Source organism: Symphalangus syndactylus, chromosome 7 (genome assembly GCF_028878055.3).
Source record: "Symphalangus syndactylus isolate Jambi chromosome 7, NHGRI_mSymSyn1-v2.1_pri, whole genome shotgun sequence".
Taxonomy (NCBI): domain Eukaryota; kingdom Metazoa; phylum Chordata; class Mammalia; order Primates; family Hylobatidae; genus Symphalangus; species Symphalangus syndactylus.
Window position 1 is genome coordinate 18,304,138 of NC_072429.2, and position 16,228 is coordinate 18,320,365.

Below are 16,228 nucleotides of genomic sequence, written 5' to 3' on the forward strand. Positions count from 1 at the left end.
TGAGTACATGAAGCTGGCGTTACTATACATTCAATCCACTTTTGCCTATGTTTGAAAATTTCCATAATAAAAAGTTAAAAGAAGAGTGCCTACCTCTATCTTCAAATTCCTTTACAATATCATACATCCTATCTTGATAGAAGGATTCCCCTCTCTCTATTAAAGAGATGTCCAAGGCATCATAGATTTTATTAAACTCTAGGGAAAAAAATAAAACGCCACCAAATAAAATGCATAAGAATTTTTTAAAAACAGGAAACATGCATCTTACATTAAAATAAATTTATTAATAAAAATATTAAAAGGAAATTAATTACATAAAAATGTATGATACAGAACATTATATACATGCTGTCATTTTGAAAAAGGGAAAGAAAATGGTAAGGTACACATCAAAATATTAACAATGGGTGAGACTACAGATAATTTTATTTTTCTCCTGTCTACATTTACTTTATTATTATTATTATTATTATTATTATTTTGAGATGGAGTCTCGCTCTGTCACCCAGGCTGGAGTACAGTGGCGCGATCTCGGCACATTGCAACCTCCACCTCCCGGGTTCAAGCGATTCTCCTGCCTCAGCCTCCCGAGTAGCTGGGACTACAGGCGTGTGCCACCACACCTGGCTGATTTTTCTATTTTTAGTAGAGATGGGGTTTCACCATGTTGGCCAGGCTGGTCTTGAACTCCTGATCTCAGGTGATCCACCCGCCTCGGCCTCCCAAAGTGCTGGGATTACAGGCGTGAGCCACCGTGCCCGGCCTACATTTACTTTTTTATATAAGGAACATGTCCTTCTTGTTTAACTTATAAAAAATTAATTCTTAAAAAATGTGAATGAGAAGAAAAAAAGCTGTTCCTATCTAGTGATCAAATATTTACTGAATTTTCTTGCGGTTTTTCCTGATTTAAACCACTTACCTCTCTATGTAGCAATACATCAGTGACACAGTATTACTTACTGTAATTATAAAACATTTTATTACCTAGTGCTGCAAGCCAGTCATCATTAGTCGTCTTTTTCAAAGATTACTGCTTGTTCTTTACCCATTTACTCTTCAAAGAAACCTTTAAAACTATTATGTCAAGTTAGAAAACTTGAAATCGCCTTAAAACCATAAATAAATTTGGAGAACTAGGGAACTAGGCCTGGCACTCTATCCAAACATTCTACTCCATCTCACTGTATACTTCTCACCATTTTGGTCCTACACATTTCTGAATAAATTCATTCCTAAGTGCTCCTAAGTGTTTTATAGGTTTTGTTGCTACTGTGAATAAGATTTATTTTTATTTTCCACTTTATTTTCTAATTAATTTTTGCTGACTTCTAAGAAAGTTAAGATTTGAACCTGCCTGTCTTATGGCAGGTTCAAAATTTATTAGTTGTTTCAGAAATACATTTAAGAAAAAATCTATTTGCCTGTCCTCAGAAGGTTAAAATATCACTCAAAGTCAAATCAAAATTAAGACTCAAGGAAATGATATACATAGTATTTGCTGGATGAAGGAACAAAGCCCAGAAACTCACCTTGGCGGGAGACATCACAGATAAGCTTCCAAGCTTTTGTAATATCTGGGTTTTTACCCTGAAGCAGAACTACACACTGATATGCTCGCTTCTTAAATTCCTCCTCAGTATCAAACCTCTTCTTAGATTCCTGTGTATGTATATATTTTAAAAAGCAAGGTTTGTAAAAAGATCTAATCCTGTATTTCCAGAAAAAGAACTTACACATTTCTACACACACAAACACAGTGAGAAAGTACAAACTCAGAACACCAGAACAAGTGCTCTCCCTCAATAGTTGAGAATACTGTTACAAATGAACATGCCAAAGAACTCTGAAATCATTTCTCTTGAAAAATACAAAAATCACACCACAGTTTTCTTTACACTTTTCCAATTCACAAAAGTCTACTTCAGCTAATACTTTTGTGTTCAAGAAGAGTTAGTACAGAATAGCTAACAGGTACAACTGAATTTTCTGTGTTCCAATCTCCATTTTGGATGTGGTCCTGAATGAATTTTTTTTCTTTTTTTTTTTTTTTGAGACATAGTCTCACTCTGTCTCCCGGACTGGAGTGGCACGATTTCGGCTCACTGCAAACTCTGTGTCCCGGGTTCAAGTGATTCTCATGCCTCAGCCTCCAAGTAGCTGGGCTTACAGGCACATGCCATCACACCCGGCTAATTTTTGTATTATTAGTAGAGACAGGATTTCACCATGTTGGCCAGGCTGGTCCTGAATTCCTGACCTCAAGTGATCTGCCCACCTGGGCCTCCCAAAGTGCTGGGATTACAGGTGTGAGCCACCGTGCCTGGCCAACTGATTATTATTAACTAAAAAGAAAGTTGCTTTCATTGTTTTATTTCTATTTTGAAAGCAACACTTACTTAAAAATAATTAATCTCACCTCAAATTAACCGGTGTCAAAATTTAATGAACAAATCTAGATATTTCTTTACAAATACACATATATGTTTTATCAAAAATTGGAAATGGCTTTTCTTTACTGTGGTTTGTAAATTTTAGCAATTTATTTATACAGACAATTTCTTGCATTAATAGGTCTGCTTCACTATATTCAAAGTACAGAACTCCAAAAGATGTTTATAACATTAGTTTTCCAGTCCATATCAGTAAACATTTAGCTTATTTTCAACAGAAAACATTTACCAAAAGCAAAATGAAGCCAACAAAAACAAAATCCCCACAAATGTTTACTTTTTAATACAGGAATCCTATTCTTGAAACGTTCTCCATCATAAAGAAATGCCTAAGAATTTAAACAGAAAACATGCAACTCACATTAAAATAAATTTATTAATCAAAATATCTGAGAGGAAATTATGATCTTTATGATCCTTCTACCATAGGGAATTTTTTTATGTTTATTTTTTTAAGACAGGGTCTCACTCTGTCACTGAGGCTGGAATGCATTAGTAAGATCACAGCTCAATGCAGCCTTGACCTTGCCAGGCTCGGGTGATCCTCCCACCTCCGCCTCCCAAGTAGCTGGAACTACAGGAGTGTGCTCGGCTAATTTTTTGTATTTTATGTAGAGACAGGGTCACTCCATGTTGTCCAGGCTGGTCTTGAACTCCTGGACTCAAGCGATCTGCCTGCCTCAGCCTCCCAAAGTGCTAGGATTATAGGCATGAGCCACTGCACGCAGTCCATAAGGAAATTTTTAAAAAACATTTTTAATTTTTGAAGAAATAATTTTTTTTTGAGATAGGGTCTCACTCTGTTGCCCAGGCTGTATAGTGCAATGGTGTGATCACAGCTCACTGCAGCCTTGGCCTCCCTGGTCTCAAGTGACACTCACTTCCACCTTAGCCTCCCAAGTAGCTGAGACTACAGATGTACGCCAACATGCCTGGCTAACTTTTGTAGTTTTTGTAGAGATGAGGTTTTGCCATGTTGCCCAGACTGGTCTCAAACTCCTAGGCTCAAGCATTTTGCCCACCTTGGCCTCTCAAAATGTTGGGATTACAAGTGTGAGCCACTGAACCCAGCCAGGAAATAATTTTTAAAAAGCGAAAAAATCCAAGTCTACAAAGCTATTTACTGAATAATAACACCTCTAAAATAGAAAAAAATCCTAACAAAGGATCAATGTAAACATCGGTACACTGATCCAACAAAATGTGCAGTCATAAAGTAACACAAAAGTTGCAATATTAAATATAATAGAAAAACTATATTAAAATCATAAATGATTAATACATGTTCATATACAGATAAGTCAAGGAGTCAAAGAACGTTGATCACGATGGGCGTTTTAAAATTATGGATGATGTGAAAATTTGTCTTTAAAATTGTTTTTCCATACAGTTAATCATATCAAAATACATAAAATTAAGCATCAAAAAATTTTAAGTGCTATAATGCATTCTGATTAATAAACCTCTAAATTCAATGTGGTAGAATTCATTTTTTTACTTTTATTTTTTAATATAATTTTATCTTTTAAGATAAGGTCTTGCTCTGTCACCCAGGCTGGAGCGCAGTAGCATACTCACGGCACACTGCAGCCTTGACCTCCTGGGCTCAAGCGATTTTCCCGCCTCAGCCTCGCAATAGCTGGAACTACAATGCCTGGCTAGTTATTTTTGTATTTTTTGTAGAGATGGGATCTCACTTTGTTGCTCAGGCTGGTCTCAAACTCCTGAACTCAAGCAATCTGCTTGCCTCAGCCTCTCCAAGTGCTGGGATTACAGACATGAGCCACCGCACCTGGCCTAGAATTTGGTTTTTCACATACACCAATAAACAAAGCAAAGATAACATATTAACAGGTGGGGGATGGCTGTTTCTATGCACACAACCAAATGTAGGGTATCTAGTAGTGGTTCTACATACGTGACCAAATGCAATGAATCTGGGGGTAGGGGACGGCTGTTTCTAAGGCACACAACCAAATGCAATGAATGTCAGAATAAAAAAGAATTCAGTGTAGGTGAACAAATTTTATATGTTTATCAATTAGTCTGTTCCCATTTTGCCTTCTACCATAAATAGAAGCTCCCTGAGTCCTCCCCAGAAACTGAGCAGATGCTAGCGCCATGCTTGTACAGCCTGCAGAACTACGAGGTAATTAAACGTCTTTTCTTTATAAATTTAAAAAAAAAAAAGTAGTTTAAGTTCAAGAGAATGTCATTTATACAGAGACATGTATTACTAAGGCTGTTAGCAACTTTCACTTAACTCCATAGTAGCTTTAAAAACCATTTTAAGTTTCCTAAGGAAAATGGATAATTACGATTAATGGTAAACACAAATAATATAAAAGAAATGGTATCAAACCTTATAAAAGAGCTGAAGATCCCCAATAGGAGGTGAAACTGTTAGATAATCTGGAAATTTATCTTGCAGGTGAGCGATGAGCATGCCAAACTGGGTTCCCCAGTCTCCTACATGATTTAACCTAACACCAATCAGAGAATAGAAAATCATTTTTTAAATAATAAAGATGGTTAAGTTAAATTAGAGGAACTATATTCCATTAGGAACCACTAACATTTACATGCCAGTACGTCACCATTTAGTAATACCTGTTTACTTGGTTGTTTCTTCAACTCGTCTGCAACCTCCACAAGCGATGGAAACTATGTCTGTTACATTCAGCTCTGCATACTCAAGTACTAGAGGCTGCACATGGCAGGCATCCAGAATTTGTTGAATGAATGTGTTTTCTGTCAGTGGACTATAATCTGTTTATTTTGTAGCTAATTGAGATAATGACAGCTGGCCAATGTTGATTATTCCCACAATTTTATGAAAATTTAACATTTTAACCATTATCTTAGTGTAATTTAGACCAATGGTTCCCAAATATCAATGAACAAAATTCTTGAAAATATATGTTGAGGCCGGGCGCAATGGCTCACGCCTGTAATCCCAGCACTATGGGAGGCTGAGGCAGGCGGATCACTTGAGGTTAGGAGTTCCAGACCAGCCTGCAAACATGGGGAAACCCCGTCTCTACTAAAAATACAAAAAATTAGCCTGGCGTGGTGGCAGGGGCCTGTATTCCCAGCTACTCGGGAGGATGAGGCAGGAGAATCGCGTGAACCTAGGAGGCAGAGCTTGCAGTGAGCCAGGACCACGCCACTGCACTCCAGCCTGGGCGACAGAGCGAGACTCTGTCTCCAAACCAAAAAAGAACATATATGTTGATCCAACTCACTTCTCTCCCTCTCCCCTCTCTGCTTTTATCTAATCCAAACCACCAGATCATCTTTCAAGCGGATCATAATGATAGCCTCTTACTTTTTTTTTTTGACACAGAGTCTTGCTCTGTTGCCCAGGCTGGAGTGCAGTGGCACGATCTCAGCTCACTGCTATCTCTGCCTCCCAGGTTCAAGCAATTATCCTGCCTCAGCTTCCCAAGTAGGTGGGATTACAGGTGTGCACCACCATGCCCAGCTAATTTTTGTATTTTTAGTAGAGACAGGGTTTCGCCATGTTGCCAGGCTGGTCTCAAACTCCTGACCTCGTGATCCATCCCTCCTCGGCCTCCCAAAGTGCTGGGATTACAGACGTGAGCCACTGTGCCTGGCCTAACACTTACTGTTATAGTCTCCCTTCTTTGTCTAGCTTCTTCACAGTAAGTAACCAGAGTAATCTTTAATTTGTATTATTTTAAAAATTTTCTTTAAAAATATAAAAAATAGAGACAGGTTCTCACTATGTTGCCCAAGCTGGCCTAGAACTCCTGGCTTCTAGTGATCCTACCACCTTGGCCTCCCAAAATGCTGGGATTATAGGTGTGAGCCACGGTACCCAGGCTAATCTTTAATTTGATCACCCTGCTTCACAAACTAAAACTCTCTAATAGCTTCCCAGTACACTTAAAATAACATCTCAATTGCCTCTCACAGCTTACAGGCCCAAAATAACCTGTTTCTTTACTACTTCTCTCCCTGCCAGGATATAAACCCGCTGCATACAAGAGGTCCTCAAGAAAGATGTGTAGAATGAAGGAAGGAGTTTTGTCCTTGGTTCCACTAAGTCTAAAAAAAATAACATAGTAAAAAAGGTTCAGAGGAAAGGCTCAGGACTTATTTTAAAAGCTTACTGGGTGATTGTAAAGAAGAACTAAGCTGATGAACCACTGATTTAGTCGAATGTTCTTTCTTGAGTGAGATATTCCATGTGCTATAGAATTTTCCAAACGAGAAAATAAGGAATGAGAATAGTAAGCAAGGCAAGAGCACATACCTGAGCACGTCATACCCTGCAAATTCAAAGAGGCGGCTTATACTCTCTCCTATGATAGTGGACCTCAGGTGGCCTACATGCATCTCTTTAGCTATATTAGGGGAGGAAAAGTCAACTATAACCTGGGGTAGACAAAAAGAGAAAGGCTGTTAAGTGGGGCATAAACATAAAGACAGAAAGATTTTTTTAAGACGAGCATAAACATTTTGTTCTAATGCATTCATTAATAACACATTTAATAACAAACTCAGACTTAAACATTCATTTGGGTTGTAATTCAACCATGTTTGATTTTATGATGGATCTGCTTGTGTATTTTTAACTGAAAAAGAATCAAATTCATGTATACTAATTATCCATTCTATTTCAGCGATATCTGTGTATCAATTGGCTACCTCAAATGCCAATTAAGTGGAAAAAAAAAAAAAATCACACAACATGCTAGACCCAGGAGAAAGGCTACTTCATAAATGTTCATAATCTCAAATGTGAATGATTAAATTTCAATATAAAAGTGAAATCCATTCCCAGTTTCAGCACATTCCACGCAGTTCGTTTTTCTTTTTTAGAGATGAAGTCTCGTGATACTGCCCAGGTTGAAGTGCAGTAGCTATTCACAGGTGCAATCATAGCACACCTCAGCCTTGAACTTCTAGGCTCAAGCAATCCTCCTGCCTCAGCCTCCCAAGTAGCTGAGACTATAGGCACATACCACCGTGCTTGGTGCCATGTAGTTCTAAGATACTAATATATTAATAGAAGAGTGTACATATACCTTTTTATTCTCTCCCAGAGCAGGTAGTCGAATTCCATTCACTAGGAGACTGGTCAATTGTTCTGATACAAAATCCTTTCTTAAGTGGACATTAATAAAACCTAATGGATAGAAGAGAGAAAATATCAGATAGTGTGTTATCTTGAATAATCACTCACTCCTAAGGATTTGCTCCAGACGCTGACCTGGCTCTGGCAAAATTCTTCAAGATTCCAATACCAGTTGTGGCCTTGACTTAAGCTGTCTTGTAAGCTCCTGTCTCACCATCTACTTCAAGCCTTCACCACTCTCCTGAAACCTTCCTACTTAACTCAGGGCCCTTTCATTTTCAGCAAACGATCTGTTCGCCTCTTAAAAGAAAACAGAAGGCCCTTGTGCCGAAGACTTATATGCCATTATCTATCCTCATTTTGCTGATGAAAAACTGAATCACAGAGGCAAAGTAACTCATTCAAGATAAAGCAGCTAAAAGCGGTAGCTGAGTCTAGATTAAAACTTCAATTTCCTATATCACAATCCACAGTGCTTTCACCATCTTGTTCAGTATATAAATTTTAACCCTGTAATTAAAATGTGTGTTCTTTTTTAACTTCAAAAAGGACTCATCTTCAATACAACTATTAAGAAGGATAACATTATGTCATACCAGGACCAGCAATTTCAACTTTTTCAATACATTCATTGTCTGGGAGGTGTTTGGTAATGTTTTCAGCAATTTCTCTTGGATTAACTTTCTGTTCCTTGGTTTTGAGCATCTACAACACAATATAAAATGATTCATTACACAACAGATTTCAGCAAGTTACTCGGAAATGCACACCTGACAAGGCACAAGATGCATTTTACGTTAAGAACCATCAAAAGGCAGAGGCAGAGAAGTCCAATCACATTATGAATGACAGATTAAAGTATCAATAGTGCCAAGAGGAATAGAAAGTGCCCAAACTACATGATCTCTATTTCCAAATACGTTACACACTAATACCTGGAACTATTTTTTTTTTTTTTTTTTGAGATGGAGTCTCGCTCTGTCGCCCAGGCTGGAGTGCAGTGGCGTGATCTCGGCTCACTGTAACCTCTGCCCCTGGGTTCAAGCAACTCTCCTGCCTCAGCCTCCCTAGTAGCTGGGATTACAACACCTCGAACTTTTTAATGATGACATAACAAAGTCTACTGCTATGAAGCCTGGTTCCAGCATATTTACATTTCTAATCTTCAAGTCATGAAGGTGTGCAATATTCACACTTGAGAAATAAACCACGCTATAAGACCTGGACTCTTCAGAGTAACCCTTTCCAATTCAGCAAAGAAAGGAAAACAGAAAGACCCAAGCCAGATGCAGTTAACCACAAACACATCAGACAATGCAGCTATTTAAAATGGGGAACTCCTCTGCTTGAAAATGAATATATAAGCCTGGCTCAAAGATCACAGTTACATCAAATATTTAATTGGGATGCTGACTGGTAAATGTCTTATTTTAATTTTTCACCTCCCAACACTCAACACCACCACACAGCAATCCTGGACGCAGCAGGAGGGAAATACCTAAACAAAAGAGTACCAATGATTGCCCTTAAACATTGAGAATACATATAAAATTTAACCAAACCTTAAAAATTGCGCCTAAAAAAGTTAAAACATATGCGCCCCCCTAACCCCTTTCTCAAGTTTTTCAAACTGTGGCAAATGCCCTTTTCACTAACGATACAACTTGCAATAGTATTATTTCTGTAAATGGCAATGATGATAATAATACTTAAAAAAATCAAACAGCCAAGAGTCATGACAATACATCACCTGAGAAATACCCATAGCACTATTACACTGATAGTCCCCGAACTTGGCCTGCTGACTTGGTGTCACTAGCAGAGGAGGATTTTCCAAATCTGGATATGCAGCCTTAATTGCATGACCAAAGACCTCTTGTAGGCGGCTAATAATGTTAATCATATTTTTAGTTGGTTTGTTCCTTTCTGCCTGAAGACTCTGTAGGAAAAGAATGGAAACATGTCCATAATGTACTATACCATCATCATACAAGATGTCTCCAAATATTTTGAGTATAAACCTTCAAATATCTTAAGAACCAAAAGGGAAAACGTACTCATAGTGTGATGCCCTCATATCTGGGATTTGCTAAGACATGTAGCAGGACAAGTCCATCCCACGGCATCTAAGACATCCATGGGAAATGCCCTGAGGTCTTACTTTTTGCATTTGTTTTAGCAGAACAGAAACTGGGAGGAGGAAGTTAAAAGGGCTGACGGAATCCTTTTCTCAGCTTCAAATCTCTGAGAAAATAATATAATTTCACATCAAATATTGGAAGTGAAAACTCAATGGACAAAAAACAAACAAAAAATTACATGATGTCCATCAAAATGTTGACCTCTTCAAGGCATGAAATAAAAGGGAGCAAAGTAGGTAATATCAATATACCAGAAAAGCCAGTAGTTTTGTTTTACTGTTATTAGACCTACTACCTCCTGTTTTCCCATGGAATATAGTCATTTAAGAAGGCATATAATTATCTCTATTACTGCACTTGTCATACCCTCACAGAACTCTCTGTCTCTACCACTAGACTGCTGGATGCACAGAAAGTGCTTAATTCATGGCTCTCTTCCCTGTCCCTGGCATCTAGCACTGTACTTGCCATATAGCAGTTTAGCAAAAAAAAAGGTGAATGACACATATGCTTTTAATGGAAGATAAACACGCTGCCTATACACCTTTATGTTTGTCAATTTTATGTACATCAACATGTTCATCACAATTTTATGTTCATCACAAATTTATATTCATCAAAATGTCGTCAACAGTATAAAATAATGACAATAACAAAAGTTAGTATTTGAGTATGTAGTGTCAAGATTTGAACCAAATGCTTTATTTATATGCATTATCTTATTCCATCTACATAATAAAATTCAGTTTGTTACTATTATCACTATTTCTATGTGGGCTACAGATAAGTAACTTGCCAAAGACAAGACAGAGTAAGTGGAAAAGGCCAGATTCAAACTCGGGTCTACTGGAATGGAGAGTCCAAGTTTTATGCTCCCCTCATCAGCCCTCTCTATCATATGAAGAAATTATATTCTTAAATTCACTAAAAAACCTGATTTCAAGTTCGTAGCTAATCAATAATTGACTCCTCTCTGTGGTAACATACTTAAAACAAGGAAGATACATTTTTCCCAATCTAATGATTTCCAACAGCAAATGCCAAATTTACTTGGATATGATCCTTTTTTCTTCTTTGTTGGGGGTAACAGACAAGATCTCACTGTGCACTCTGCTGAGGCTGAAGTGCAGTGGCATGACAGCTCACTGTAACCTGAACTCCTCGGTTCATGAGATCCTCCTGCCTTGGCCTCCCAAAGCATTGGAATTACAGGCGTGAGCCACCACACTTGGCCTAGATTATGATCTTATACCCAAAAGCTGCTATAATAAATGTCAATTTTTTGTTTATTTTTATGTATTTATTTTTTTGAGACTGGGTCTTACTCTGTTGCCCAGGCTGGAGTGCAGTGGCATGATTTTGGCTCACTGCAATCGCCACCTCCTGGGTTTAAGCGATTCTCATGCCTCAGCCTCCCAAGTAGCTGGGATTACAGGCCCGCGCCACCATCCCTGGCTAATTTTTGTATTTTTAGTAGAGACAGGGTTTTGCCATGTTGGCCAGGCTGGTCTCGAACTCCTGACTCCAGGTGATCCACCTGCCTCGGCCTCCGAAACAGCTGGGATCACAGGTGTGAGCCACCGCGCCCAACCTCAATTTTTTATTTTTAAAGGATAGGAGTACCACCACGTACATACGTATGTGTGTGTACCTACACACACTAAATCTACTGTGCTTAGTTTTGGCACTATGAAAATTGCTATCTGATTATAATCAATTCAGCAAGTTGTCTCTACCAGTTTCATATGTGATGCTTTCAAGTCAGAGCGCCTGGCCAAAGTGAACCAGGGAAAGACGACAGGGTCAGTGGCCATCACACACAGTACTTTATTACTCTGTGGTTTTTAGTTCTGCTGTGTACCTTGTGTTCAGCTGTTCATTAAGTAGGGCAATGTATTTGTCAAACTACCAATATGCCTCCCACAATACAGTGAGAGCATTCTCCTATCTATATAAGAGCTAATCTGCATTATAGAAAAATGTGTAGTAGAATATGCTGTATTTCTATCCCAGCTACTTGGGAGGCTGAGGTGGGATGATTACTTGAGGTGAGGAGTTTGAGAAAATACTGTACTTCCTTTTGTGTATCTTTTCCCTCATAGTCTCTAGCATATATTAGACATTTAATAATACTTTTGAATTAAAATAAATATAACAGAGAATTACACATATATAAGTGTAGAATGAATGACATAACGAGAAAGGTGAGATTCTTTTGGGAAGATTCTATGGAAAAGGAATTTTGTGATTTTAGAAGACTCAAGGACAAGCACAGCAGATCACATATAGGTAATATGAGACTCGAGCACAGCAGATCACAAATAGGTAATATGGACGCCGGCCACGGTGGCTCACGCCTGTAATCCCAGCACTTTGGGAAGGCAAGAAAGGCAGATCACCTGAGGTCAGGAGTTCGAGACCAGCCTGACCAACATGGAGAAGCCTCGTCTCTACTAAAAATACAAAATTAACCAGGTGTGGTGGTGAATGCCTGTAATCCCAGCTACTTGGAAGGCTGAGGCAGGAGAATCGCTTGAACCTGGGAGGCGGAGGTTATGGTGAGCCGAGATCATGCCATTGCAATCCAGCCTGGCAAACAAGGGTGAGACTCCGTCTCAAAAAAAAAAAAAAAAAAAAAAAAAGATAATATGAGAGACGTCATGGGAGTGGGGCAGATAGAGTCTAAGGTGACTAAATGGAATCAATCAGCTTTGGGAAAAGGATTTAATGCCAGCACAGTTTGTCTGAGAGTAATATATACACACAGGAGAATAATTACGGGAATGAGGTCAATACTCTGGGATATGTCATCACCAAATATGAAAGGCAGGCCAAAAAGCTGCAGCAAGTTCATTTTTTTAAAACAAAATTGAAAACACTGTTAAATCATGAGACCATTAAATAAACACAGCACAAGTTTCATGGGGAAAAAAGTGTTGTGAAATACCAGATGGAAAAAAACCCAAATGATTATGTAAGATATAAAACTGTAAAATAACCAACTTAGGGCACAGAAAATATGCAGGTGTATTTTCAAATATTTCCTTTATGATAGAGGCAACGGTTTAAAAATCAAATACGTTGTTTTAAAAAAGGCATGGGCATAAACTGTTGAAAGAAATGCCTCAACCATGCTAGGTGCCGTGGGTCATACTTGTAATTCCAATACTTTGGGAAGCCAAGATAGGGAGGGTTGCCTGAAGCCAGGAATTCTGAGGCCAGCCTGGCCAACACAGCAAGATCCCATCTCTATTAAAAAAAAAAAAAATTAGCTGGATGTGGTGGCACACGCCTGTAGTCCCAGCCACTCAGGAGGCTGCGGTGGGATGACTGCTTGAGCCTGAAGGTTGAGGCTGTACTGAGCTGTGACGATGCCACCGCACTCTGGCCTGAGTGACAGACACCTTGTCTCAAAAAATAATAAATAAATTTTTAAAAAGAAATGTCTCAACCCTACCTAAATCCTACTTTAAGTTAGCCAAATAGTTAGCAGGATGAAACATTTCAAAGAGTCCTGAAGGACAGGACAACACCAACTTCTCACTATTTGCACCAACTACCTCAGTCCTAAGTTGTCTAATGCAGGGAAAAGAATAGGGTTTCTATGCTTCTTTTTCCAAATTCCATAGGATATACTTCCAGAATCTTTGGTAACAAAGGCTTTTAAAAAGGTATAATGATTCAAATTGGAGAATAAAACTGAAACCCAAAGTACTCACTTTTCGAAGAATATTCAGTCGATACTTTAATTTTAAATTTTCTTCTTGTAACTGCTCCAAATTTGGAGAAGCTCCTAAACAGCCACAGTTTTTCAGCCGGTCAATTTCAGCAGTCAGAGATTTAATCTCTTCTTCCTGTGGAAAAAAAAGCACTTTTTTCAGTCCATAAACTGACTTCCACATTTCCCCTCTCTACCAAGGCCTGGCATAGACCATGGGAATCATTAATGTTCCCTTTGATGAGCTGTGTTTCTTTCTCCTCTGAGACTTTTGCTGACGTTAGCATATTATCCTTAATAAGAAAATATTGGCCAGACATGGTGGCTCACGCCTGTAATCCCAGCACTTTGGGAGGCCTAGGCAGGTGGATCACTTGAGGCCAAGAGTTCAAGACCAGCATGGCAAACATAGCAAAACGCTGTTTCTACTAAAAATACAAAAACTAGCTAGGCATGGTGGTGCATGCCTGTAATCCCAGCTACTTGGGAGGCTGAGGCAGGAGAACTGCCTGAATCCCACAGGCTGAGGTTGCAGTGAGCAGAGATCGTGCCACTGCACTCCAGTCTGCTTGACAGAGCGAGACTGTCTCAAAAAAAAAAAGAAAAAAGAAAAAGAAAATATTAACCACACATACATGTGTGCTGGGAGACAGGAATAGGAGTAAGTATATAATGGGATATGTCTCATGTCTCATATCCCTCGTTCTTTTCTTTGGCTCGATAAGACACTCTGATTTAGCAAGAGTAGTTAAGTTTCAGGTTGACCAACCCGCTTTTATTCCCAAATCTTATGACTTGGGACTCTTAAAAAACCAAATGTCTTTTGTCACATTCAAAATAGCTCAAGGGTCTGCCTTTCACCCTTTCTGGGACTAAACAATTTTCCCATTTCTTCCTCTTTCCAGTGTGTTAGGTCCTAGACTAGACCAGACCAGGCTTTGTACTTTAATATCTAAAAGTAAAGACATGTCAATTCAGAAAGAAATAAAGCTTCCAACTTAAACTGCAAAACTCAGGGGGAGATTCCTCACCTGAAATTTCAGAATACTTACTGGGAGATAGCTACAGCCAAAACCAAATTGCCAAAAATGAGCAAACATTATGTTCCAGGAGCTGAGCTAAACACTTTTCAGAAATTACCTTTATGATTATCACAACCCAGTGAGGCAAAGATAAATATATACCGATAAATACATGGCTCAGAAATGTAAAGAGCTTGCCAATTTACTTGACTAACTTGTACTTTGTGGCTGCTGATTAAGTATAAAGCTGTAACAGGACAGAGTACTGTGAACTATCTTCCCACCATCCCTCCCCATCTGGGCATAAAAGGTAATGGAACTGTTCCGTTTTCACTTTTTTTCGGGGGGGGTGGGCGGGGGACGGAGTCTCGCTCTGTCGCCCAGGCTGTAGTGCAGTGGTGTGCGCTCTGCTCACTGCAAGCTCCGCCTCCCGGGTTCACGCCATTCTCCTGCCTCAGCCTCGAGAATAGCTAGAAATACACGCGCCCGCCACCACACCCGGTTAATTTTTTTTTTGTATTTTCAGTAGAGAAGGAGTTTCGCTGTGTTAGCCAAGATGATCTCGATCTCCTGACTTCGTGATCCGCCCACCTCGGCCTCCCAAAGTGCTGGGACTACAGGCGTGAGCCACCGCGCCCGGCCGCTTTCACTTTTATCTGGTGTGGCTGCTCCTTCCCGACGAATGCTGAGGGCACAGAGCAAACTCCGTTGGTCTGATAATGAATCGCCCCATGGGCTTATTAGGAATCCTCTCGCTCAGTAACCCGGAAAGAACTGCGGCTGAGCTGCAAAACAAGACCCAGAGCTCTGAATGTACTCCCAACTTGTCTATCTCCCCGCATCCCCTAAATCACATGTGTATGCAGAAGAGGAGGTGGATTGTGGGGAGAGAATTGTTCTAAACATGCCAGGCTCCAGCCCACCGAAGACGCTGGCTTGAGGGAGGCCTGGGAGAGGGTGGGGACCCTCCATTCCGCTGAAAGTCACAGTCGCACGGGCTTTGAAATGATGGGTGCTTCCTCTCCCAACCCTTCCTGCTCCCACAGGGACCGTGCCGCCCCACTCTGAGAGGACAAGGATGGTCCCTGCCTAGCTGTCGCGCCCCAGAAGCCGCTTGGGCAGGAGTCAGAGCCTGCTCCATCTCTTTCAGGCGTTCCCGCCGGTCTCCTGCGTCCAAACCTGCTGCAGCAGCCGCGCGGAGCATTCAGCCACCAATACCTCCATCCTCCCGTCAGCGTCTCACACGCCAAGTGGACGGAAGCGGAAACGGTCAGCCTCTCCCGGAAGCGGAAACCCCCTCTGGTCCGCTGTCCCGTCGGACTGGGTGTTGCCGCCTCTGTTGCCTCCTGGCGGGATCCAGTGGACACTGCGAGGAGAACCCGCGGGGATTTCGGCCAGGAGCGAGGCCAAAGCTCAGGGACGTTTGGGCGAGGGGAGAGGAATTGAGCAGAGACTAACCAGAGCTGCTCTGTGCTTGAATAGACTAGGACAGTCACTGACCTAGAGCTTCTGGCTCTCAGAGGCCTCACTTTGCCCCTTTGTGAAATGGGCACAAAACTAACAAATCCATTCATTTGTTCAACAAGCATTTATTGTGTACTTTAAAATGCCAGACACTATTCTAGGCTCTGGGGGCACAGAGAAAACAAAACAGACTCGATCTCCCCTCTCATGGCAGACACATTTTAGAATGGAGAGAGAAAATAGACCAAAAAAGGCAATAATCTCAGGTAGTTTTAATTGCTAGGAAGGCAATGTGATAGAGTGACTTGGGTCAGAGAAGACAT

The 16,228-nt window shown here is 40.2% G+C and overlaps 1 protein-coding gene across 3 annotated transcripts in view; it reads right to left on the reverse strand.

Moving 5' to 3' along the window:
• LOC129486041 (arginine--tRNA ligase, cytoplasmic) overlaps positions 1–15,742 on the reverse strand; it is a 32,407-nt gene extending 16,665 nt beyond the window's left edge. The window contains exons 1-9 of one of the 3 annotated variants that reach the window (XM_055285312.2): positions 15,621–15,742; positions 13,421–13,555; positions 9,311–9,499; positions 8,157–8,265; positions 7,511–7,611; positions 6,736–6,857; positions 4,819–4,939; positions 1,536–1,665; positions 94–198 (exon numbers count right to left, since the gene is read on the reverse strand). In XM_055285312.2, coding sequence (XP_055141287.1) covers positions 94–198; positions 1,536–1,665; positions 4,819–4,939; positions 6,736–6,857; positions 7,511–7,611; positions 8,157–8,265; positions 9,311–9,499; positions 13,421–13,555; positions 15,621–15,665 — 1,057 coding nt within the window. In that variant the 5' untranslated portion in view covers positions 15,666–15,742. Of the gene's footprint in view, positions 1–93; positions 199–1,535; positions 1,666–4,818; positions 4,940–6,735; positions 6,858–7,510; positions 7,612–8,156; positions 8,266–9,310; positions 9,500–13,420; positions 13,556–15,032; positions 15,182–15,620 lie in introns of those variants that run through there. The other 2 variants (XM_063642621.1, XM_055285314.2) reach the window with 2 other exon arrangements.
• Between the last annotated feature and the right edge of the window lie 486 nt (positions 15,743–16,228).